This window comes from Phalacrocorax carbo, chromosome 15, assembly GCF_963921805.1.
Source record: "Phalacrocorax carbo chromosome 15, bPhaCar2.1, whole genome shotgun sequence".
NCBI classification, from domain to species: Eukaryota; Metazoa; Chordata; class Aves; order Suliformes; family Phalacrocoracidae; genus Phalacrocorax; species Phalacrocorax carbo.
Genome location: NC_087527.1, coordinates 4,319,964 through 4,343,255, shown reverse-complemented (window position 1 = coordinate 4,343,255; position 23,292 = coordinate 4,319,964). Strand labels below are relative to the sequence as shown.

The 23,292-nt window shown below is 56.1% G+C and overlaps 1 protein-coding gene across 7 annotated transcripts in view; it reads right to left on the bottom strand.

Annotated features, from left to right (window-relative positions):
* Positions 1–6,515: 6,515 nt before the first annotated feature.
* The window catches only part of NF2 (NF2, moesin-ezrin-radixin like (MERLIN) tumor suppressor), a 47,557-nt gene continuing 30,780 nt past the window's right edge, over positions 6,516–23,292 (bottom strand). The window contains exons 14-18 of one of the 7 annotated variants that reach the window (XR_010375357.1): positions 20,046–20,176; positions 18,097–18,256; positions 16,240–16,284; positions 9,056–9,195; positions 6,516–7,734 (exon numbers count right to left, since the gene is read on the bottom strand). Coding sequence is in view for 5 of the 7 variants with exons in the window: in XM_064466729.1 (XP_064322799.1) it covers positions 7,684–7,734; positions 18,097–18,256; positions 20,046–20,176 (342 nt within the window). In the remaining 2 variants the exon portion in view is untranslated. Of the gene's footprint in view, positions 7,735–9,055; positions 9,196–16,224; positions 16,285–18,096; positions 18,257–20,045; positions 20,177–23,292 lie in introns of all 7 variants that reach the window. The other 6 variants (XR_010375358.1, XM_064466733.1, XM_064466732.1 and 3 more) reach the window with 6 other exon arrangements.

Here is a 23,292-nt window from a genome sequence, read left to right as displayed (position 1 = left end):
CCCATCCTGCTTGGCCGCACCACCCTCTTCCTCACAGGATGAAGGCTGGGACCTTCCCCCATAAAATCTGTGCCATTGCCCACCGCTCTGCCCCGCAGCAAAGGCTTCAGTTTCCTCACTTATTTTGGGGTGAGAAGCTCTGAATTGGATTCCTCGGACCTCAGTCCATCACCAGGCACTGAGGTGACAGGGTGGTGGCAGCGGCATCCCCAAACCCCAGGGATTTCAACTTAAAATCCCCGGCACAGCTGGGTGATTTACACATTTCCCGCACTGCTGGGGTGTTGCAAACATTCCTCTACCTAATTCCTCCATCATTTTATTAGCAATTCCTCTTCAAAATCCTCCCTTTGTTTTACTGGGGGCTCGGGCCAGCCTTGCCAGAGGTCAATGCCGCCTCTCCCCTCTGTCCCTTCGACCCGCCCATGATGGCAGCACCTTCCCGACGCTCACGGGTGGTGCTCTCGTTAGCTCATCCCACTAACCGGGCGGGAGAAGCGCCATGAGGCCCGGCGGAGACCTTGCTCTCAAGAGCTCCTGCGTTGGCGTCCCAACACCATTGTCTTTATTTCTCTCCGGAAGATTGGGGGGTAAAAATGAAAAGGACTAAAGCCGTGCTGGCACAGAGGCGGCGCCAATTTATCTTTAAATTAATCTTCTCCTCCTCATTTATTACTGAGCCTGCTTTCCCAGCCTCCCCTGGCAGGGCTGGGGCGCCCTCCTCGCTCCCTGCCCTTCCTCTGCTGAGGGGACGATCCAGAGAAGGGACAATGACCAGGAATCCGGCGCAGCAGTCCCTGCCCTCAGCGCATCCTGCCAGCTCCATTCATCCGGGCGTTTGCAAGGCTGGTCTCTGCCACGTCCCCCAGTTGAAACACCCAATTGTCCTTGCGGAGGAGACAGGGAACCTGCCAGGGATGGGATGGGGATGGGTGAGGGTGAGGATGAGGATGGGATGGGGATGGGGTTGGAGATGGAGATGGGATTAGATGGGGATGAGATGGGGATTCCTCACAGGGGTGGGGATGGGTAAGGGATGGGGTTGGAGGTGGGGTGGGGATGGGATGGGGATCCCTCACAGGGATGGGGAAGCTCACAGAGATGGGGAAACCTGGCAGAGATGGGGATGGGATGGTGCAAACCTGGGCTGGGTGCTCTCAAATCCCCCAGGACAACCCCACGGGTAACTCACCCCGGGGCAGTGTGAGGATGCTGCGTGTGGGGGTGGCACCACAGCGTCCTCTGGGATATAACATCACCTGGACTGAGCGCAGGGAGGGGATGTGAGCGGCCCAGGGTGGCCGTTGTGTCATTTTAAAGTCACCCGCTGGCACTGAGCCCTCGGAGGCGCTGGAGGCATCAATCTCCCGGGGCTGTTGCTGTCAGCTGGGTATTTAGTGAAATGTTTCTTAAATGAACGCTTGATGGAAGAAGAGGGATGGCTGCAACGTACCGAGCCGCAAGGTTATCCCTGCTGCCGCACCAGCTGCCAGCTCCCAGCACCCGCTATTAAACCCGGGGAGGGTGGCTGTCATAACCCACCAGGGAGGTTTCAGGCCGTGGCCATTCCCACACTGGGATGCATTTGGGAGCAAATCACACCTGTCATGGGGAAATGCCAGGCGAAGGTCCAGGCAGCTGGTGCAGGTGGGAAGGGGAATGGGAAAGGCCTGGAGAGCCCCGTTTAGTTTGGGTTCCCAAGGGGGAAAAATAGTCCCTCCATAGGAGGAGGCAAGACTTCTGCTTAGGAGAAATTTTTGTTTATGAAAGCTGGGAAAAAATGAAACGAGCATGTTCTTAGCATCCCTCTGGGTGTGGCCCAGGATGCCAGGGGCAGTCGTGACTCCATTTGCCAAAAGCCCAAACGGGGAGATAATTCCCAGAGACCTCAGACAAGGTCTTACTTAAATTCATTAAATGCATAAAAAGGCTCTGTGGGAAGCGCAGTCTGCCCAGGAAGGGTAGCACAGGGTGGGATCGGGCTTTTCAAAAGGGGCACACGAGGTGGGAGCGAAGAGGAGGGCTCTGGCAGAGCTGCGCCCAGCCCCAGAGGCACCACGCGAGGGTGAAGCCATCCCTGACCCCACCTGGCCGATCTTCAGCCTGTGTCCTCAGTGACAGAGGTGGGAAGAGGAAAAAATGCAACAAAATCCATGTTACAGTGCCTGTGCATCTGTGACACGGGTAGGCACTGGTACCGGGCAGGTCACTGAGTGGCTTTTCAAGCAATGTTGAAGTCAGACTCTGAAACAAAACCCCAGGCTGAGAAGTAAAACTGTTCAGAAATGGTTTCCACACCTCCCTGCCAGCAACCCTACAATCTTTTTCTCTCTGTATGCATCACCCCAACAAATCTTCTTGCAGGGATATTTGCCTTCAGGACGTGACTGTGCTGGGCCAGGATCCACTCCCACCCTGCCGTCGGCACGCAAGCGATGCTCACCAGGAGACACTGGCAATCAGCCGTGCCGTGCCGGCACAGCGACATCAGGTAGCGACTCCAGCTCAATCTCCCCAGGACGCTGCGAGCTGCTGCTGCAGGATGCCCTGGCACCGTGACGCCAGCACCCGGGGGTACCCACTGCCACAGTGGCAGGACCTGGTGGTACCTGGTGCCACGATGCCCAGGCCAGCAGTGGGCAGCATCCCGGCAGGGCTGTGACGATGCCCGGTGTCCCTGCAGGAGGTGACACTGTGGCCAGGCAGGAGGAGGTGATGGGAGCGGGACTCCAGCGTTCCTGTCCCAGATCCGGCCCCAGGGCTCCCCGAGCAGGTGGCAGCAGATGCCCCGGCAGGCCAGGAGGGATGATGCTGCCCAAGGTGATGACTGGGGGAGGGGAAATTAATGGCAAGGCTAAAGGGGTGGGATCCTGGCTGGTGGGACCCTGGCCAAGGTGGGGGCTCCCTCCCCAGGGACGTGTCCCAGTCAGGGCTGGCTGTGTGCTGGTCAGCAGTGCCTGCTCGCTGTCCTCCGTGCCCGGAGCGATATCGGCCCTCATGCTCTCAGGGCACCAGCTCCCAGGATCTCCTGGGTACCAGTGGGTCCCAAGCACGTTGTATTGTCCTACACCAAACAACACGGTCCTGTGACTGGCTGCGTGGTCCCGCACCCTGCTGCATGCTCCAGCAGCAGACCGCAAGGTCCCACTCCCCGCTACGTGGTCCTGCACCAAGCCATGTGCCGCTGCAGCCTGCTGCACCATCCCGCACCCCATCGCATGGTCCTGCACCCCATCGCATGGTCCTGCACCCCATCGCATGGTCCCGCACCCCATCGCGTGGCCCCGCACCCCATCGCATGGTCCCGCACCCCATCACATGGTCCTGCACCCCATCGCATGGTCCTGCACTCCACCCTGCGGTCTTGCATCTCACCACAGTCCTGCACCCCATCACACAGTCCTGCACCCCACCCCGTGGTCCTGCACCCTGTCACACCTCGCCCAGCATCCCCCTGCTCAGCGCGAGCGGCCTCCAGTGGATTCATCCTCCGCTTGCAGGGAAACGGCGGTGGCTGGAGCAGCTACACAAGCTTTTTTTTTATAACACGCGTATATTATCCCCTCCCCAGTGCTCAGCCTCAGTGCCTGAGTGGGCACCTCTGGTACCAGCCAGAGGTTTCCGTGCCGGAGCTGTGGCTTCCCTGCCGGCAGTGGCAATCCTCCCCCTTTGCCCATTAAGCCCCTAATTAAGCAGACAAGACACACATCGGGCTTTTAATTACAGCTTTGCGCGGCTGCCCCAGGGGAGGTGTTGGGGCGGGGGGAGATGCACTGAGCTGGCCAGGTCTCTGCCAGCAGCCGTCCCCTTGTGAGGCTGCCTCTCCCCGCTCCTCTCCCTCCTCATTTAATTTTCTTCCCCCTTTTTCTTCCTGGAAGACAAAGGGCTGGAAGAGGAGATAGTAGAGGGCCGCAGGCAGCAGCACTGTGCCGGCCCTCAGCCCCCGCTGGCGGGGATGGATGTGGGCAGCATGGGGCCGGCAGCCAGCGGCCAAGGAATGAATAAGGCCCCCACATCCCCAGGATGCTGCCCCCGAAGAGCAGGATCCCGGCTGGCTTTGCCCCTGGGGAGCAGCGTTTTACATTGGCATCCTGCCACCTGGGCCCAAATCATGTGGGAGCTGAGCACCCTTGGGTGCCCTGAGCCCCCCAGGGTGCCTGAGAGCAGGGATGGGGTGTCTTATGGGCTGCCCCCCTAATCCCCGCTGTGTGCTGGGTCGCCATGCCAGTGGGCAGAGGGTGACCCCGCAGAGCGACCCCCAGCCCTGAGGTGCCCTGGCTGCCCCCGGCTCCAGCCTGCACCCATGGTGGCCTGTGGCCAGGCACCCGCTGTGCCGTGCCGTGCCGTGCCGTGCCGTGCCATGCCAGCCTGCATCCATTAAGCAGTGAGTCAGAGCTGGGTCAGTGCTGACTAACGCCCATGCACCGGCTCCGAGCACCTGTCCTGTGTGCCAGGGCACCCACCGCCCTTCCCTGCTTCACCTCCCCCTGCAAATATGCCTCCCTGGGCACGCAAATGCCCTTCCCTTGAGCACACACACTTAATGCAAAAGCATCTCTTGTTCAAATGCACATCCTAAGTGCAAACACCCTTCCCTCACACGTGGACGCGCTGCCCTGCGAGCCCACACGTGCAGGAGCACCCCAGGCCCCTACAGCCAGACCCAGCCCTGCCCAGGGGTGAGCCAGTGTCCCCCTCTCCCCTGCTGGCCCCCACCCCCGAGGTACCCAGCATTGGGGCAGCACCCCGGGGTGCAGGGGGAGCAGCTGGGAGTTGGAGCAGTTGTGGGCAGCCATGGGGTTATGGGTGGGGGCCTTGGGTGCTGCAGGGCCTCTGGCCCCGTGGGGGGAGGCTGGCACACTGACTGGCAGCCCCCGGAGCCAGAGGGCCTCGCCGGCGCCATCCCTCACTCAGTTTCCCCATCCGCCCCTGCTCTGGCCTTGGCTCCCCACTACGTGTCAGGGTTTGGGGACAGGGATGCTCATGAAAGCAAGAAATCATCCCCGAGCCAGCGCCAAAGCCACCCCCACTGTGAAAGCGCATGGAGAAACACTGCTGAAAAGCTCATTTGCTGCCCTGGGTTAGCAAAAAAAACCCCCATTCCTTCCCAAGGAATCCTCGGCAGGAGGAAGGTGCTGGGAGAGATACATGGAAAATGCCACTCGATGGGTTTTTTTTCCATGGGCAAAGTCATCGCAAGCCAACCCACAGCCGCTCTGTCACCGCCTCGGCTCTGATGAATCTGATTTTGCTAAAAAGTAAAAAAAAAATCAGAATGAAATTTCCTGTGAAAGCAGAGGAATGGCCCAGCCTGCAGCACGGGAGGGCAGGCAGGGAGCTGGCACAGGGCTGCCCGCTGCAGCACGGGGGGCTGCACACCTGCAGCGCTGCCAGCATGTGAGGCTGCAAGCAGGCAAAGCTGGGAGCACGGGAGGCTGCAGGCGTGCAGTGCCGCGAGCGCGCAGTGCCGCAGGTGTGTGGTGCCGTCAGCATGCAGGGCTCCAGGTGTGCATGGGCGTGCAAGGCCCCTGCGAGCGAGTGGGGCACCTGCTGCCTCGGAGGACAGGAGACCCCCCCCATGTTGGACCTGGCACTGGCTGCACCCGGCGCATCCCCCTGTGCTGCTGCCTCTGGCTCTGATGCCGCAGCCTGGGCTGGGAAAAGCCCTTTTGGCTTTGCTTTGGGGCTGGATCCTCCGGCCAGAGGCTCTGCCTGTCCCCTGCAGGCAGCGCAGGCAGCACAGCCAGTGCAGGCAGCGCACCAGTGGCATTATTGACACCAGTGGCTGCAGGCAGTGCTCCCCCCACACGTGCGGGAAATCAGGTCACCCGCTGCTTCCCTTGCCTGCTGCCTCCAGTAGCCCCCAAATCTCCCATTTCCCCACCCCTTTGCCAAACCCTGCCCCATCCCACCTCCATCAGCCCTGCTTAAAACAACAAAATAGGGGAAAAAATAACACCCCCCCACATCCCCCCAGCCCACCCGCTTCTCGGAGGGGTCGAGCCCTCGCCAGGAGCTCCATTTAATCTCCTGGGGTTTTGCTGCCGGTGACCAGATAAACAAGTGTATCCATTGCTGAGTGCGTCAAGTCACGGCGGGGCCAGGAGCAGCCCCCCAGCATCAGGTCTTGCCAAGCCTCGGGGTGTTCAGCACAGACAGTGCTTTGGGGAAGCCCCACCGGCAGCCCTGGCTTGGGGGTCACCAAAGAGGTTTTATCCATAATTAATTAAAAAAAATTGAGGTCAGAGCAGCATATAGTTTATTCCAGGCAGGCCGAGACCAGGCAGCGTCAGGTAGAGCCCCAGGGACAGCAAAGATGGGGCTCAGCCCCCACAGGGCACCCCAAACACCGGGAGGGAAAAGGGGACCCTGCTGCAAGCAGGGATGGAGGAGCCCTGAGGGACTGGGGGCAGTGGGACCCCCGGAGCGATGGGCGGGGGGAAGCCGTTAACTGTGGCAGTGAAGGGCTTCGTGAGGTTTTTTCCCAAAGAAAAAAAGACCAAACAAGTCCCAGCTCCTCCTCCTAGTGCTTTGAATTTTTATTAAAAGAGAGGAGAAAAACCGTTATTTTTTCCCCGGGAAAGAGGAGAGCGGCTGTGCCAGGCCACAGCCATCCCAGTCACAGCCACGTGCGGGCAGTCGATCCGAGGCAGTGTGGTTTTAAATAAAAACGGCTCAGGACACGATCTACAACACGCCAAGCCCTGGGTGACCCTCCAGCCGACACCAGTGTGGCTGTAGGTCAGGTGAGGTTGTGGGAGGGAGGAACTGGGGGTCCCAAGGGGGACGCGGAGGACCCAGCACTCCCCTGCCAGGACACGGGCAACCCCTGGCTTGGCCCAGGGGGGCTCGGAGGAGCTGGGGGGCCCCATGCCGCGTTAGGGTGTGCTGGGCTTGGGCACCCAGTGAAAGCTGGTGCTGCGCTGCCCTCTGCCTGGCTCCGAGCCCCCAGAGACCTCCTGGCCTCAGATGCCCAGATTTGTCACAGTTTGCAGGAAAAAAAAATGGTTTAATTTGGTTGGCACTGTCTGTTCTCCTGCTCCTTATCCCTTGTGGAGACAAGGAGGAGGAGGAGACCTTCCTCCCCACCTCCCACCTCTACCGCCTCTCCCCAGAGAAGCAGCAGCCCTAATCCCCATGGACCGAGGTCCTGCAGCCGCTGTAATCCTGCTCCCTGCCCGCCCGCCTCCCACCTCCGCCAGGCCCCGGGAGAGCCGGCGCGACGGCCCCTGATTTACAGCACTCCACTAGAACATGCTCTGTGTTCCTAATGGAGCTCCAGGCACTGCTGGTGCGGGGCTCTGGGGCCGGCGTGCCGCTGCCGGAGGGAGAAGGCAGCCTGGAGGGGCGGCATCGCTGCCAGGGCAGACCCCTCCGCTGGCTGCCAGGCTGGGGGGCACGGCCACGGCCCCAACGCTGGCACCGGGGGAAAGCCTGGAGTGCCGAGCCAAAAAACTGCGCTAGAAAAGTAAGAAAAAGGCGGGGAAAAAAAAGGAAAAAAGAGCGACAGGGAGGAGGATGAATGGACACTAAGCTAGAGAACATCACACAGTCCGTGGGCAGCTGGGCCCCGAGTCCGTCAGTGTGCAGAGGCCGGCAGCACCCGGCGGGGACCGGGGGGCGATGCCGGTCCTGGGGGAGCCGGCCGGCAGGCAGCGGCGGTGCAGAGCAGCTGGTTGCTTCCTAGAGCTCCTCGAAGAAGGCCACGCGGGACTTGGTGCTCTGTAGGGTAAGCTGCAAGAGAGCAGAGGGGGCGGCTGAAGGGGGACGGAGCTGACCCCCTCCATCCCACAAGGCACCCAGCCCCAGCTTCACCCCCCCGGGAGGGCACCGGGCTGAGCAGGAGGGAGCCCCTGCCTGCATCCCCTCCTGTGTCAGCCCCTGTGCCTCCGAAAACAGCGGGGAAGGCAGAAGCAGGGATGCAGAAGCAGGGATGCCGCGCACACCCTCAGCAGCAACAAGCAGAGCCTGAAGGCAAAGTGCAGGGTGAGGGTGGTGGGCTGGGCCGGGGGAGTGCAGCTGCTCCCTGCTGCCGACACCACCTTCCCCCCACGCCAAGGCTGCCGAGGGGCCACGGGTTCAATCACTGCAAGGAGCGCGGCTGCAGCTTTCAGGCTGTGGGATACCCAGGGGCCCGGGCCAATGGTGCCGATCCTGGGCATGGGGCTGTGCCCCTGGGGTCCAGCGTGCTCCCTCCTTTCCTTGCCCTGACAGAGGGGGGACACACGGGGCTCTTGCAAAGCTGGAGGGGAAAAAACATCCATCAGCTGAGGACAGAGGGAGAACCACACTTGACTCTAAACCCACGGCTTCCCCAAGGCCTCCAGGCCAGCCGGGTACGTGTAACCATCCTCCGTCCCGTGCTCACGTCCAACCTGCACCCACCACCCTTGATGGGATGAGCATGTCTGGCCAGTGGGATCCAAGAAGCCACAGCACAGCTCGTCACCACCACCGTCCCAGTGCCTTCCCCTGCCCTGGGACATCACCTCTGACCTGCTTCCTCCATCCCGCCAAGGATGGAGCTGGAGAGCCCTCACTTGCAGGACCATGTCCTTGGAGCCAAGGCTCTGCAGGACTTGGAAACCTGGCCAGAAAAGGTTCTTGCAGTGCCAGCGAGGCTATCCAAAAAATAATACCCCGCAGAGGAACCATGTTTTGTAACGGGCCAAACGAGAGACGAAAGAGCCATCCTCAATGGCGAGGAAGAAATCACAGTATTTACAGATAACCACCCAAAGGAGCACAGTGGGAGAAGTGCCACCTTCCAACCAGCTGCTGAATCACCACAAGAGTTTGCCAAAGCAGCCGGCTAATTGCGAAGGCTTGGCTTCACCTGGATTAAGCAGCGGTGCCTTCCGCCAGAGACGGCAGTTTTGCTGAAGCAGGAATCCTAGGATCACGTTGCAGTGAGTTCAGCCCTGCGACAGAGCTGCCAAGTGCTTCCCCCTCCCCGCTTCCCCCCACAGCCTTTCCCTCGGTAATTCCTTCACAGCACTAATGCCATTCTGAAAAAATCTGTATTGCAGAGGAAATTTCTGCAGGGGCTTAATACCCTTTGCTGGTAGCATCTCCTGGGCCAGGGCTGGCTGCTCTCCTCCTCCTCAGCATCCCCCTGCATCCCCTCCAGAGCTGGATGGAGGGTGGATGAGATGGGACAGGGGCTCCAGGCAGCTCTTTGCCTCCCATTCAAGGCTGGAGAGGGAGAAAAAGAATGAGTGGGCAGCCCCAGCCTGCCGGCAGCCCCACCAACGGCCCCAGCGTAGGCATCGTTTTGGCCCTTCCAGCAGAAATCCCGCCTGTCATCCCAAGCAGAAACCTGGCTGGGTCACAGGCCAAAGAATTTGGCATATAAAACCTGAGCAGAGATGATGGTGTGTGCAGGAGGGTCCTTCCCTTTGAGCAGGACCTGGTGCAAGAAGGGAGGCTGCAGTCCCCAGCAGAGAGGGGCGGTGGGGAGGGGGCGTCATGGAGGGGTGGGTGAGCGGTCTCAGGTGTTTGCCGGAGTGTCAGGGCTCACACCAGAGCCCCTCTGCCCACCACAGCCCCAAATGAGGCAGCTTTGCTTTCCCATCTCACATGGGGAGACCTCTGAGAGGCCGGGCAGCCCCAGGAAAAGCCAGCTACCTACTTCCTAGTGCCCTGCTGCCAGAGTCATCTCTCCTGCAGGCCAGGTGGAGAACCACAGCATCCCGCCGCCTCCCCGGCCCGCGGCAGCTCGCAGTGCCGCTCCATTAAAGTGCAGCAAGAGGAGGTGCCGCCCTGGCCCCCCCCAGCAAACCCAGCACTCTGATGGAGGAAAGAAAGGAGCCAGCTACAACCCCTGATAAGGCAGAGGGAAGATGTTTCCCCCAGGCTTATAGGGGAGATTCAACTATTTTGAGTCTGCTTTCTGCCTGTAGCCGCCCACAGCTCTCTGTTAATCCCGCAGGTGCTTTCAGGGTCCTGGGGTGCCTCAAAGCACCGCTCGGGCAGCAGCCTCCGTGCCCAAAGCTGTGCCTGCCGGAGCAAACGCTGCTGCAGTGTCAGGGGAAGCACCTGGAGGCAGAGCTCTGAGGGCGTCCAGCACAGGCACAAGCAGAAAGACTAGATGCAGCCCTGCTCCTTCACCAGGGGCTTTCATCCGTGACATTCCAAGGCTCCCTGAGATGCTCAATGTTGCTTTTTTTAACCTATCCAGGGAATCTGAGGCATGGGAAGAGCAGCTCAGCTGCCGGCATACAGGGAACGGAGCAAAGATGGGTCCAAACGAGACGGGGCCCTGCAGAGAGGTGTGAGCGCTGGCTCCCCAAAAAGGCCGTGCACTCAGCAGTGGCCAGGTTTTGCCATCTGAAAGGCAAAGACCACGGGGATTTCAATGGCAACAGAAGTCCCGCTGTGCAGAGGCACCCCGCATTGCCCATCACCTCCATATTATGCTCTGGCTGTTTTGGAGAAAGCCAGGCTTGTGCAGTATCGGCCTCTGGGCAGGAGGATTTCTTCCCATTCAGGCTCCCCAAAGAGGAGCCCCCGGCAGTCTTTCTCCCCCATAACCTGGAGGGTGTTAGAAAAGCATCACGGGAGCGGGATACGGGCATAGCTGGCGTATTTCGCGTTGGCAGGAGCTGGGTTACAGCCAAGACCTTGGCAGTGGCTTGGGCAGAGGAAAGGGCCAGCAACTTCGGGCTGCTCTGCCTCCACCTGCCCTGGAGCAAAGGCCCCTCTAGCAGACGTCCCTGAGACCCCTGCACCAGGAAGCGGGGCTGAGCTGCTGCCGTCTCACATCCGATTACAGTCAGGCACATGAATAAACAGAGAGGAAATCAGGATTGCTCGTGGCTGCACGCTGGCTCTCCACCACCGATGCTCTGCTGTGCCTGGAGGGAAAACTCCTCCCCTCCCTTTTTTCTTTCTTTTCTTCTTGTTTTTCTTGCTGCTGAGCAATTCCCTGCAGGGCTGTCCTCGCTGCCCTCGCAGGCAGCGCTCAGGTGAGGGGCGGCGGGAGAGCTCTGCCACTGGCTGGCATTGCGCTCTCGACGGCCGGCGCGGCATGGCTGCAGCATGGCGAAACCCGAGGGAAGCGGGGCAGAGCCGAGCGAAGCGGGGCAGCGAGCCCCATGGCAGCCTGACTCACCCACCCAGCGCTGCGGCGGGGTACAGGGAGGGGCTGCTAAGCCGGTGGGCGCAGGGAGCCCTGCAGCCGAGCTCGCCTCCCATCTCCTTTCGGCTGCAACAGCGCGAGCCCCAGACAGGTCTTTGTAGGGAAACCCCACGCCCTCATGCAGACAGCAACCCGTTTTGCTCTTTTCTCTTCTGCACTGGGCCATGAAAGTGAGGAGGAGAGCAGCCGGGGAGGAGAGTGTAGCCCTGCTCCAGCCTCTCCCCTGTCTGCTAGGAGAAAGCCCTAAGGTGGCCTCCAGCACCTCCACGAGCTCTTCTGCACTCTCTGCCTCCCCTTTGCCCGGCCAGACAAGGAGAAACAAATATATATATCCATACCGTAACACTCTGCAGGCAAGCGAGCGTGATTAAGAGCGAGTTACATTCTCGTCAGCGTGGAGAGGGGGGAGAAAAAAATTGATTTACAAGCAGTATTATGATAATCTCCTTCCTGCAGGAGGGAGGGTGAGCTCCACAGTGCACTACCAGAGCCATCAAAGAAAATTTAGAGCGATAGAGAAGGAGCGCAATTAAGCGGCCAGAGCTCAAATGAATCAAGATATGAGAAAGGGAAGAGTCCCACTCCCTTCGTTCCTACACTGGGGTTCCTCTGAGCTCTGCTTTTACCCAGGGCTGCCGGAATGATTTGATTTAAGAAAAACAAACAAAAGCAACCCAATAAGTCCCTCATAGGCAAACGCATTTTAGAGTGGCTAACCCAATAACTGCAGGCTCAGAACTTCTGCTGGCAGGGCAAACCAAATAGAGAGAAACTGCCTGGGCTCCCAGCAAGCCCACCAGAGCCGCTGCCCTCCCTGCACACCAGCGATGGGGCACGGGCAGGAGAAGGGGGCCACAGATCACATCGACCTTCCCCCATCCTCCTGGGTCCCAAGGAACAGGGAGAGATTTCATATTTCTCACTACCTTGCCTTTTTCTTGTTTATCCTGCAGCCCAGCCAGGCTGGAGGAGAGGGTAACCTGTGCTAACCTGAGCGGCATTGCCTCCCCCCACGCAATGCCAGGGAGGGCTTCCTGCTGCTGGGAGGGAGACCCACCACCCCTGCTAAATCAGCACCCGGCACAGAATACTGTAAATCCTCTTTATTCCCCCCTGGCTCCCCCGAACGTCCATCTCCATCCCTGCCCACTCCCCAGTCCCCTCCAGCCCAGTGGACTTTTCAATTCCCACATTTACTTTTGAACCAAAACCTTTCTATTTTTCCGTCCCCACCTCGCCGTTTCTCTCTCACTCCCACGCTGACGTTTATTCTCTCCCAAGCACAGCTTTCCCCCGTCCTCCAACGCTTTGATGAGTGCGTTTAAAAGAGAGGAGATGATGCTCCATTTGAAGGAAACGCTTTTCAAAGGCTGCCACAAAAATAGCTGATAGGCCTGACGTTTCCTACTTTCCTTTCACTCCTTGTAAACAAGGAAAGGAGGCTGCCGTGTCCCAGTTTAGCTGCCAGGGAGTTTCACTTCCCAGCTCTGAGGAGAAGCAGGGCAGAAAGAAAACAAACCTCACAGGGACATGGCCTCACACACATGGGAATGTGCAGGCAAGACCCACGTGGGATGTGCCACTGTCTCCTCCTGCACTTGGAATATGTGTGCCTAGAGGTGTCCAAAGCTGCTCTGCTCACTGGGTATCTCCTGGCTCTCATCTGCATCCAGCTGCAGGCCTGGCAGAGCAAGAAGCCGGCATCCTCGCTGGTCTTTTCTCTACCCTCACAGCTCCTGAGAGGATGGGAAATGCCAGTGCTGCTTTTCCTGGGAAGTCCCTTGCTGGTGGCGTGCCTGCTCTGCAGCACACAGCTTTCCCCTCTCCTGCCGGGAGCGGGTTGCACAGCGATGCCATGGCAGCGCTGCAGTTCTGCATGAGACCATGGAGCATCTCACCTGCATGCAGGCTGTCGCAGAACCCAGAGGAAAGGCTGGACCCACCTGTGTGCAGCTCAGCCAGCTCTGCCACCCAGGCTCCCTCCTGCCATTCCCAGAGCAGAAGGATTTCTCATGCTGGTCCCCTCCCTCTGCAGGATGAGGCTCAAGAGGCACAATAATGTCCTCGTATCCTGAAATGGCAGTGGTCCTCCATCCCCCCACTGCAGCAAAGCAGACCCACTTAATGCAGGGGAGTCTGCAGGTTCCAGAAGGGGAGAGGGGAGGGAGTCCCCAGGAGATGACAAAGAGACCCCTTGAGATTTGCTGAAGTCCTCAAGAGACACGTTTCAGTGATCCTGAGCAAGATGCTAGCCAGGTGCAGCTGGAAAACGGGCAGAGAAGCCATCTGCCCCAGCACAGACACTCAAAAGCCTTCAGCCGGCCAGGATGATTAAGCAGCCTCATGACACTCGGTGGTGGCACAGCAGCTTCGCACCTGCATCACAAGAGACTCGGGCAGCAGTGTCCGTCACTAACGCACCAGCGTCCTTCCACCGCTGTAGAGGACAGAGCACAGCATGTCTCGAAGGTGAGAGGAGCAAAGACAAGCCCACAGAAGCCCACTTTGCTCTGCCTTGCTCGGCCCTCTGTGCTTGGCAGCCGGGAGCTGCTCATTGCCTAAACCCAAAGGGGACGACGCTGCATCCGTAGGGACACATTCATTGCCCAAGGATGGAGGAAGCCCAGACTAGTCCACCAGTGATAAATAAGCAGATTTGAAGTAGCTTATCCAAGCCCCAAGTGTCTCAACCACAGAAAAAAATCCTGCATTACCTGAGTTGAGGGCAATGCTGCACCGCAACCAGGATCAACCGGGAGAGGCAACGGCGAGAGCCACCGGCCGCAACTGCTCGCCCCACCGCCGACGTCTGCACCCATTCCCACGGGCACCAGGAGCGCCGGCCCCAGGGAGCCAGCTCGAGCCCCAGAGAAATGCTGCACCTGAGAAAAGGCTGAGAGCCACCTGAGAGCCTGGCAGGGCAAGGCCAAGCCCGTCTGTCGAAGGACCAGAGCACGGCTCGAGGACAAAGCCGCTTGTCTGGGAACAGGCGTGGGGATTTGCTCCTTGCCTGGATACTTCAAAGGGCTTAAGTCACAGTAAATAAGCATGACTGTGCAAGAAGAAAGCAACTGGAATGAAAGACCCAATTGCATTTTAGAGCAGCAGCCTGTCCTGGGAGCCTTCCTACACCGGAGGATGCGAGAAACAAGTGGGTTTTTTTCATCTTCTACCACAGCCTAAGCAGCACACCCTCCTGAAGGCGAGCCAGCTGGAGTCAGCAGCGCCAGCCCATGGTGGAAAGCGCAAAGGAGAAGGGAAATCAGTTTCCAGACGAGGTGCTTGTGCTAAAAAAGGATTAGCATGTTAACCACGTAATTAAACATGAAAAACTTAGCAGGCGCCTTCAAAGGCTGGCAACAAAACCCAGAGGTCACACCACCCCACTTGCTGTGCATCTGCTTTCATTACTGGGGCTCCTCCCAGGCACCCAATCTCTCCCAGCTGCTGGGTTAGTCTTTTCACAAATTGCCAGGGCTCTGTTTCACCTCCTTGTGCTGCGGCCACAAGTGGATTGTGCCCCAGTTTCACCTGCCAGTGGCTCAAGCTAGTCAGGATGGGACAGCAGGTTTCAGCCACGGCCAGCCTGCCTCAGAGGGACATCCTGCGCCTCCCCCAAGGTGTCCCAGGCCTGCAGGGTCATCCTTCATTTTAGCCCCTTCCTCCTTCCCAAGGAAATGTTTATGAGAGTGGCTGGTCTTGGGAACAGCCCCAGCCCTACTGAGAGTGGCTGGCAGCAGCCAGCCAGCACAAAACCCTGACTGGAGCGATTCACAGCCCTGAAAGGGCTGCTCCATTCAAGAATGGCACAAAACCTGTGCGGATCCTTCCTGGGTACCGGCCAGGGAGAAGCCTGCATCTAAAGCATCCTCCTGCCTCTACTGCGGAGCTCCATAGGTACTAAGAAATTGCTCCACAGTTGGCTGTACGTACCCGCCATGCAGGCAGGGCTGTGCAAGCCCTCAGGGTAACTTTTAACAAAAGCCTCTTCCAAAGGCGCTTACCATCGGGTTTGCCACCCGCCTCCATGAGCACTGCTACCGCAGCATCCGTGCCGTTTCTTCCCTTAGCGCTACCACTAAAAACTCGCTAAACCCTGTGGGTGTGCAAGAAACATGGTCGAGGGAAGAGCAAAAAAGCTTCCCCAAACTCATCCTCCCAAAGGCAGGAGTTGATGCTCTGCACACACAGCCTGCGGATTGAGGGCAAATCCTCAGAAGAAAGCCGGCTCCGGAAAGAAGAGACGTGGTGTTAACTGAGCAGGAGTCACCGGCACGCTGAAGGAGGCAGGGGACAGGCAGAGGCGTCACAGATAGGAAGGAGAGCGGCTCTGACAGCCGGTGTCCCCAGGCACGGGGTGACCAACAGCACTACCTCCCTGCGCTGCTCCCGGCTGCGGCTTTGCCCAAGAGCTACCTGCAGACCCCGGCTCTCCTCAGCCACCTGCTTCACATTCCTGTGATACTTCTCAAAACAGGAAGACGCAGATAACACGTCCACGTGCTGCTCCGCTTCAGGACAGAGGTGCACGTTTTTAGCCTGTTGTGACAGTTTTGGCAGCAAAGAGTTGACGGGGTTTGATTGGTTGCTTTGTTTTTTGTTTTTAAATCCTCGATTTCTTTCTGCAGCAAACAAGGAGGAAGGTCCTAGTTTACTTCATTAAAGAAACCTTCAAAGGCCACCCAGCTCCTCCGATAGATTCCCAGCCACCGGCAGCAGAGCAAAATCAGGCATGTTTAATTATTTAAGCATCTACGCCCGCGCTCCCACTGATGTTGCCAAGTCAACTCCTGCCAAGAAAGATACTTCCCAGCACAGGGGATCAGGTGCAGATTGCAGACAGGCTGCAAACGCTCCCGAGGGACAGCCGGACAGGGCAGCTGCCTGCGACATGCTGCATGGGTCCGCTGCAGGGATGGGCAGGGTGCTGCGCCGCGGCGAGCCCGATCTCACTGGCACCGCACCCCACTGCCGTGCGCGAGGGGTGGCGGCAACAGGAGCTGGCTAGAGCGGAGCACATCGCAGGCAAGCTCATGCACAGGTTAGTGTGACAGCCAGTGACCCCATCACCCCACGCAGAGTACCTTGGAATAACCTACTTTGAAGTCTCAAATGCAGATAGGTCTTCTGCCCTGGGCTTGAGGCTAAACCAGCAAAATAAAATGAACAAACAAACAAACAAACGAAAGAATCCTCTGTGAAATGAGTAATGTCAGGTCATTTGTGCAATCTGTACAGTTTGCCTGGAGCGCTGAGGTGACCAGTGGCTTCCAGGTGGGGCAGAGGGTTGGTATTATTTAAGTGTTGCTAAACTGCTGCCCCATGTCCAATGGCTTGTGTTTTCCTTTCCATCACAACTGCAAAGACATCCTGACCTCCTGGCAGCATGAACAAAAGCAGTCCGTAATTTTATTCTGGTGTGCTCCACTAATTTAGACTACTATTCAAAAGCCTTTGCTCCTCCGGCCGAGATGCACGGGCTGAGATGCAGGAGCCGGGCAGCCTCAGCCCCCCTCTGAAAGGAGGGGACAGGACAAGACTCCAGCTTCAAAGGAACAAAAACTGACCACACAGTCCCAGTTACAGCGATGAGCCCTGACAGACATGGAAGTGATCACCCAGCCACCTTCTTTGAGTGAGACGAATAGAACCATCAGCTGTCTATGAACCCATCTCTGTCAGAAGTGAAAATTTAGCATTTTCTGTTTCAACTGAGGACTCTGAGCACGGAGACAAAACCTAACAAAACCTACTGGAAGCAGAAACATCTTCAGATTCTAGGATGACAAAAGAGTCTGTGAAGATTTTTATATTCTCTGCTCTGGAGGGACAGGAACCTGAATAGCTCAGGGCTAGCACGGGGAAACTGGGAAGGGCGACACACTAGGTTCATTTTCCTGCCCCAGTTCCATGATCATGAACTCCCAACCACAGAAGGCAGTGTGAAGTGGTATTTCCAAATCCTTTCAGATGTAACCCTCAGCTGGGAGCAGTAAAGGGATAAGGATTTGGATTTAAAACCTGGAGTTGTTACCGTGGCCTGCATCCCGTGCCATACAGACTTCCGAACCCTTCGCAAGGACAGCTGCTAGCAGACATGCAGCTGGGTAAAAGCCTTTGCAGGGTAAAAGCCTTTGCAGGTGAGTGGGGCGGAGTGCTACATCCCGCCATACCAGTTACTGTTGTGCCCCCGGCCCCTCGTTACACTGAGCCCAGCTGGGAGAACAGCATTGCTACTAAGCAAAAGGAAGAGAGCTGGGTGTGAAAATAAAGAACGGGCTTTGTTGTGACTGGTCAGGCGAGACCCCTGGGAGAGCAGACCCAGCCACCCTAACTTTTTGGCTAAGTATTCATCCCAAGCACATTTCTAGAGGCAGGGGGTTCCAGGGCCCACAGCACTGGGAGCAGACACCCCACACACACCCTGCTAGCAAAAGGTTTTGCTGTTAGTGTCTGCAGCTGCACTACAGGTTACTAGAAAACAGATTAAGCGAGGACGAGGCTTTCAGCTTTTTCTGCTGAGGGCCTGTAAGTCAGGAGTGGTTTTGCCCAGCCAGGCTCAAGACCTGCTCCCTTGCAATGCCTTTCGGGAATGGTTGCAAGAGGCAGGGAGGGCTTTTCTGCTCCTGGGGTCACTCGGGTAGCAGATCCCTTCTAACAGCATCCCTGTACAGCTTTTGTTAAGGTTCAGCAAGGCCTTCAAACCTCGAGACCTTCGCATCCCCTTGGACACACTGAAGAGACAAGGCTTGCTTGTGGCAAATATGAACCAGGAGCCACTGGAAGCTGAAACTCTCCGCGCCCTGGTTCAAAGCTAAGCAGCCGGGGAAGAAAGCCTAGATCAAACAATTTTATTATAACAACTCATGCAAATTCTAAACCAAACGGCAAGGTTATTTCATTGCTGTTTTTAAAGGATTTCATCAGGCGAGATACAAACTGGAGCCCTCCGATACCTTTTTAATAGTGTTGTGCTTGCTGTTGCCTCGGCTGGCATTCTCGTTGTGCAATATATCCAGAGCTGTCTCTCTCTCCTTTAGCTTCAGTGCCTCGATTTCTGTCTTCAGCTCGTTCAGCTGCTCCTGCAGGTGCTTGCTTTTCTCCATGTACTCTACCCTGGCACACACAAGAGTCCTGGGTTAGTACTGGCCAGCTGCACGCAGTGACATGATACCGTGAGCAGCTGATAATAGAATTATAAGAGGAAAACCTTCTCTTTGTCACTTCTGGTGTGTGGAGCTGACCACATCAGTTTGCAGCATAATAAACTACTCCGAGCACGGATTTGTTCATTCTTAAAAAGAGGATCCAGACAGCTGACCCAAGAACAAAGCTGTAAGTTATGTTACTAGAAAAAAATAAAGCCACACTAATGCTGCTGGATGATATTTTAGTCTCCCCATTTCTGAGTGAAGCTGCACCATGCCATAGGTTAACACGATGCTGTTTCAGTCTACATGACAGCAGTTTAAGCAGTGCTGCTCTGCTTCACTGCACCCTCTCTAAAACCCAGCTCACAAATGAAAAGGCACGAATCCTTCCAGGAAGGAAGGACCCTGATGTACTGATTTCTCACATTTTAGAGGGATTTAGCTTATAAACCACATGGGAGCAAGCACTGCCCCCAAAATACCAGGTGTCTTTTAGACACACAGCATCCCTGGGAGAGAGAAAGGTGTCCCAAAAAAAGAAAGGAAGCGAAAAACCCAAACCCAGCCGTTCTCAGGACTTGGCCCTAACTTCCTTCCACGATGAAGCATTAACTGGAGAAAAATCACACCACGCCAGCCTCATGGTTGTGATTAAACACTGAGACCCAGGTTGAAGTACCAGCAGACTAACAGAAGGCTTTTCAAAGTGCCAAAATTAGTACTGGGGTTTATCTCAGCATCCGAGGTACACAAACAGGCCCAGAGAAGTCAGTGGAAGTATGTTATTACTTCCAGCATTTGGCAGAGCCAAGCTCTTCCTGCTTAGGAGAGTGGGATGACCTAGTTAGCAACCTGGGTACAGAACCAGGAACTATCCTGTTATTTTCAGCTTCTCTCTTTCTCCTTCCAGCTTTAAGGAAAAGTTTTTAACCTCCATCTCTAGCACAGCGGGCCGTTATTCCACGCATGGGAGAGGGTACTCAGCGGAGGCAGAACAAACCGCCCTCTGGGATCCAGGGGCCTTGCATTCCAGCCCCAGGAAGATTTGGCCGGAGTGCTATGGCAGAGCCCTTCTAGCTTTGATCTACTACCCAATCAATGAACAAAGCATGTTATTACTACAGAGATTAAAATCTGATCTGCTTTGATTTCTGCTAAATTTGTCATTTTGAAGGCTGCACTTACACCCTCAGGAAAACACAAGATCAAAGCTCGCAATCACATCCAAACTTGCTTGCGCACACTTTTTATATAGAAACATGACACAGATTCCAAGAAAAAGGGGTTAAAGCCCTAAGGCAGGACCTTAGCACAGACTCCCACTATCTTTACATCCTCTGGACACACTGCAAGTGCACAAGCACAGCGGTTCAGTGCACCAGCAGTCAGACTGCTGTTAACTCTTTCTACCAACACAGTCCATGCAAGCCTAACCAAGAGCTAGGTGTACCATACAGAGAGGAACCGACTGGTGCAGGGCTCAGCGTGCTTCAACGCACCTTTAAGCAGGCAGCAGGGATGCATCAGTAACACCAGATCTCACTCAGAGAAGTCATCAACCAGCAGCTACATCATGCTTGGGGCTGAGCTACTAACGATCTGGTAAATGCAAGCCCAAAGGACTTATGCCCGCTTCCCCTCACATTGGTGCTTGTCTGGTGCGTAAAGGTGGCATCCAGCTCTGGTGTAATTCCTCCCACTGCAACCGAGGCACAAATCCCAGCCCTGGCCCAGCCCAGATGCATGCCACATACTTCTCTTTCTCGATTTCCATGGAAAGCCTCTTCATGTCTGTATCTTTGAAGTCGAAGGACAGGCTCTCACTGATGAGGTTGAAGCTCGGCAGGTCGGTAGGCAGCGCAGTTGTACTCGAGTTCATGGACTGCTAAAGAGAGAGGGTGCAAAACCATCACTTCAGGCCACAAAAGTGTTCCCACAGCAAATGTTCTGCAACACAGAGGTAAAATCAGAGCAACACCTAAGTATGTGGTAAAAGGTGCTACTTATTAATGCTGCAATAGGGTCCTGATCTGCTACTCACACAGGTAACACACTCTTCTTGGAGCTGGGTGTATTCTACCTTGCAGTGGCACTGAGCTGGCAGGGTCGCATCATTTGCTCAGGGAAAGGGAAGGGGCACGTGCATTCCTGAGGCAACACAGCCTTCGACCCCCTTTGTCTGAACCAGCTGCAAAGCTTCTGGAGAGCAGATTACGAGGCTCTTTTTCAGCTGGTGATCTTTTAACACAGAAGACAGCAAGCACTCCAAGGCACTGCAGAAGCCCAGTGTCCCAAGCACCAGATCGGCCTGAAGATTCCCAATTTGTCCTTCCATTCAGAACTATTGCTCCCCTGGGACCCCACTCTTTCCAGCAGTAAAGAGGAGACAAAACACCACCTGCCTTCAGAACCTACCGACAAAACTTTGCAAAAACTGGGGTTTATCACTGCTGTGCCACTTAAAACAACGCCAGACAGAAGCTGCCATTTGGGAGACACCTGACAGCTATTTAACATTAAAGCAAATTTAGAAAGTGGAAGCTGTGAACAGGGGCAACGTGGGATGTGAGTGACAGCGGAGCCCTGCACTCCCCCTCTCCCCACAGGGTGAGCACAGAACAACGTGACCCCAAGGGTTAACTTGGGATGCAATTTCAGTAAGGTCTGTGGAGATGCAACGATACATTTTTCTCTTCACAGTAATTTACAGTTCCAAGTGTTTAGGAACCACTGCTAGATTCAGTTGGAAGCGCAGAGGTAACACAGGGAGTTGCCCATATTGCACCTCAGCAAGGATGTGGGACTTTCTTCCTCCTGCAAAATGCTGTGATATCCCCCACTGACACACACTGCCAGGCCCTCAGATTTTATCTTCCCCTAAAAAAATGACCCTTCTCTCAGTCACACCTCTAATAAATGGGATCATTACCAGCAGAGGAAAAGCATCCTGACTCAAATCATCACTCTCCTCTTACAATAGGTTAGAGAAGGTCGCAAGCAGTAGCTCGTGTCAAGGATAGCACAGCAGCTTCAGGCGGCAGACTGCGCGTGGATCTGAGCCAGAACTTCTGCCAACCCAGCACCCAAACGCTCACCCGCCTCTGTGCTAGATGCTCCTTCTTGCTTTAAGGGATTCCTGTACGGAAAACGATGTGCCCAAAGCAGCCTGGACTGGGGGCGGCAGGAGCCAGCGCTGCAGAGACAGGCTGCTCTGGCAGCACGCACCAAAACCTGGTGAGATGGCTTCAGGGCACCTGCCCCAACAATGAGGTCTTGAGCTTCAGCTGGTTATTTCTTTCCTGCATTTCTCCTACTTGGGACACTTCAGGGATTGTTTGCAGCTAGCTCCACTTCAACAAGAACTGCTAGCGCCAGGGCGGTGACAGATTTACTCTGCATAATAACCTGCCTCTCCCCTCACTGCCAGCCTGGAACTGGCCAACAGCCGGGGCTTGGCCCCTGCTCACTCTTCAGCTGGACAAACCTGCGAGGGACGACATTTCGTTTACCCTGCAGAGGCAACACTGGAACGCAAACGCTTAGTACGAGCATAAACAAGGCGGCACACAAAACTGCCCTGCTTGGTCTGGCTGCGGCATCACAGGTGAGGTGGACTCACACGACACGGAAACACAATTTCTTACTCTCCTTTGCGATGGCCACTAGCACAGAACGCAGCTACATTAATTCTGGAGCAGGTGCTGAAAGGGACAGCTGAGTACCTAAATTCCAGTCTCAAAGGGGACAGGTCTGCCAAAGCACTTGACTGATTTAAACATTCCCATCACATCGACATTCACCTCCCTTCCCCATAAGGCATGCAGGTGTTTGCAAAGCCCTTCCCACGTGAGGTTCTACGGTCTCTGCCATGTTGGGGAGCTAGGATCATCAGAACCAGCCTGCCAGCCTTCAACCAACCTTTAGCAATTTTTTTCAGCACAAGCTTGTTGGGTTTTGTTTAAAAAAAACCCAGACAGCAGCAGTGGTGACAGCTGAGCAGGAATTTTAGTTGCTGCAATCATGAAGTCCAGAGGCCAATTTGTCAGGGTTACTACAGCCTCTTCCTCTCCTTTCCTCAGCACCGCCCTTTCATGAAGCAACAAAAAATTGGTGGAGATGTCAGAGGGCAGCAGCAGGGAGGAGGAGTAAGGGAAGAGCGAAGAGCATGCTGAGGGCTTTCAAAGGCGTGGGCTTAGTGTCTGGAGCAAAGCATTTCCCTGCCACTTGGAATAATCCTGGGCAAGTCTTGCACAAGGCGCAGAGATTTTTAATCCAGGGGACACGGGGTGTCACTGGGACACAGGATGACACAGGGGAGACAGACCTTTTCCCTTATGTGTTTCCTCACCTGGAACAAATCGCATAACCCTGTTACTGCATTAAAGCAATCTCCTGCAGTTAATAGCTGCAGGCCCCATGCTGACAGCGGTCATCCCTCCGGAGCACAGAGTGTGCGATACAGACGATACAGAGGAAGCACAGAACAAGTCATGTCATGAGGCTTCCCCCGCAAGGGGAGCTCCTCCTGTTGCTGCCACTGCCTTTACTTTGCCGCTCAAGACTTTGGGCAAGCCCAAAACAGCCCCTTACTACTTGAAGAGGATGAGAGAAGAGATGACTGCTTTTAGTCTTGCCATGAGTGGCACCTGAAGGACAATGAAGGAGGCAAAGAGCTGTTGCCAAGTCAGTAAAGAATGAATTGTTCTCCCAGCCCTGACGGCCTGAGACTCAGATTCACATCCCCTTTCTCATGCATCACCTACAGGTCTCATCACAAAAACAGCTTGGGCTCCAAGGACTAAAAAGACACTCCAACAAGCTTTAAAGGACCAGGATAGGAGGCTGGGAAGTTGCAAGAAAACAAATCACTGTTTCTAGACTTTTCTGCCACACAACCATCCACTCCCCTCTTCCTCTCCTGCTCTGGCTCTCCCAGAGAGAAGCCCTGTCTAGCTCCCAGTGTCAGGGGAGGACATGGCACAAGTACTGGGACCACAGAAA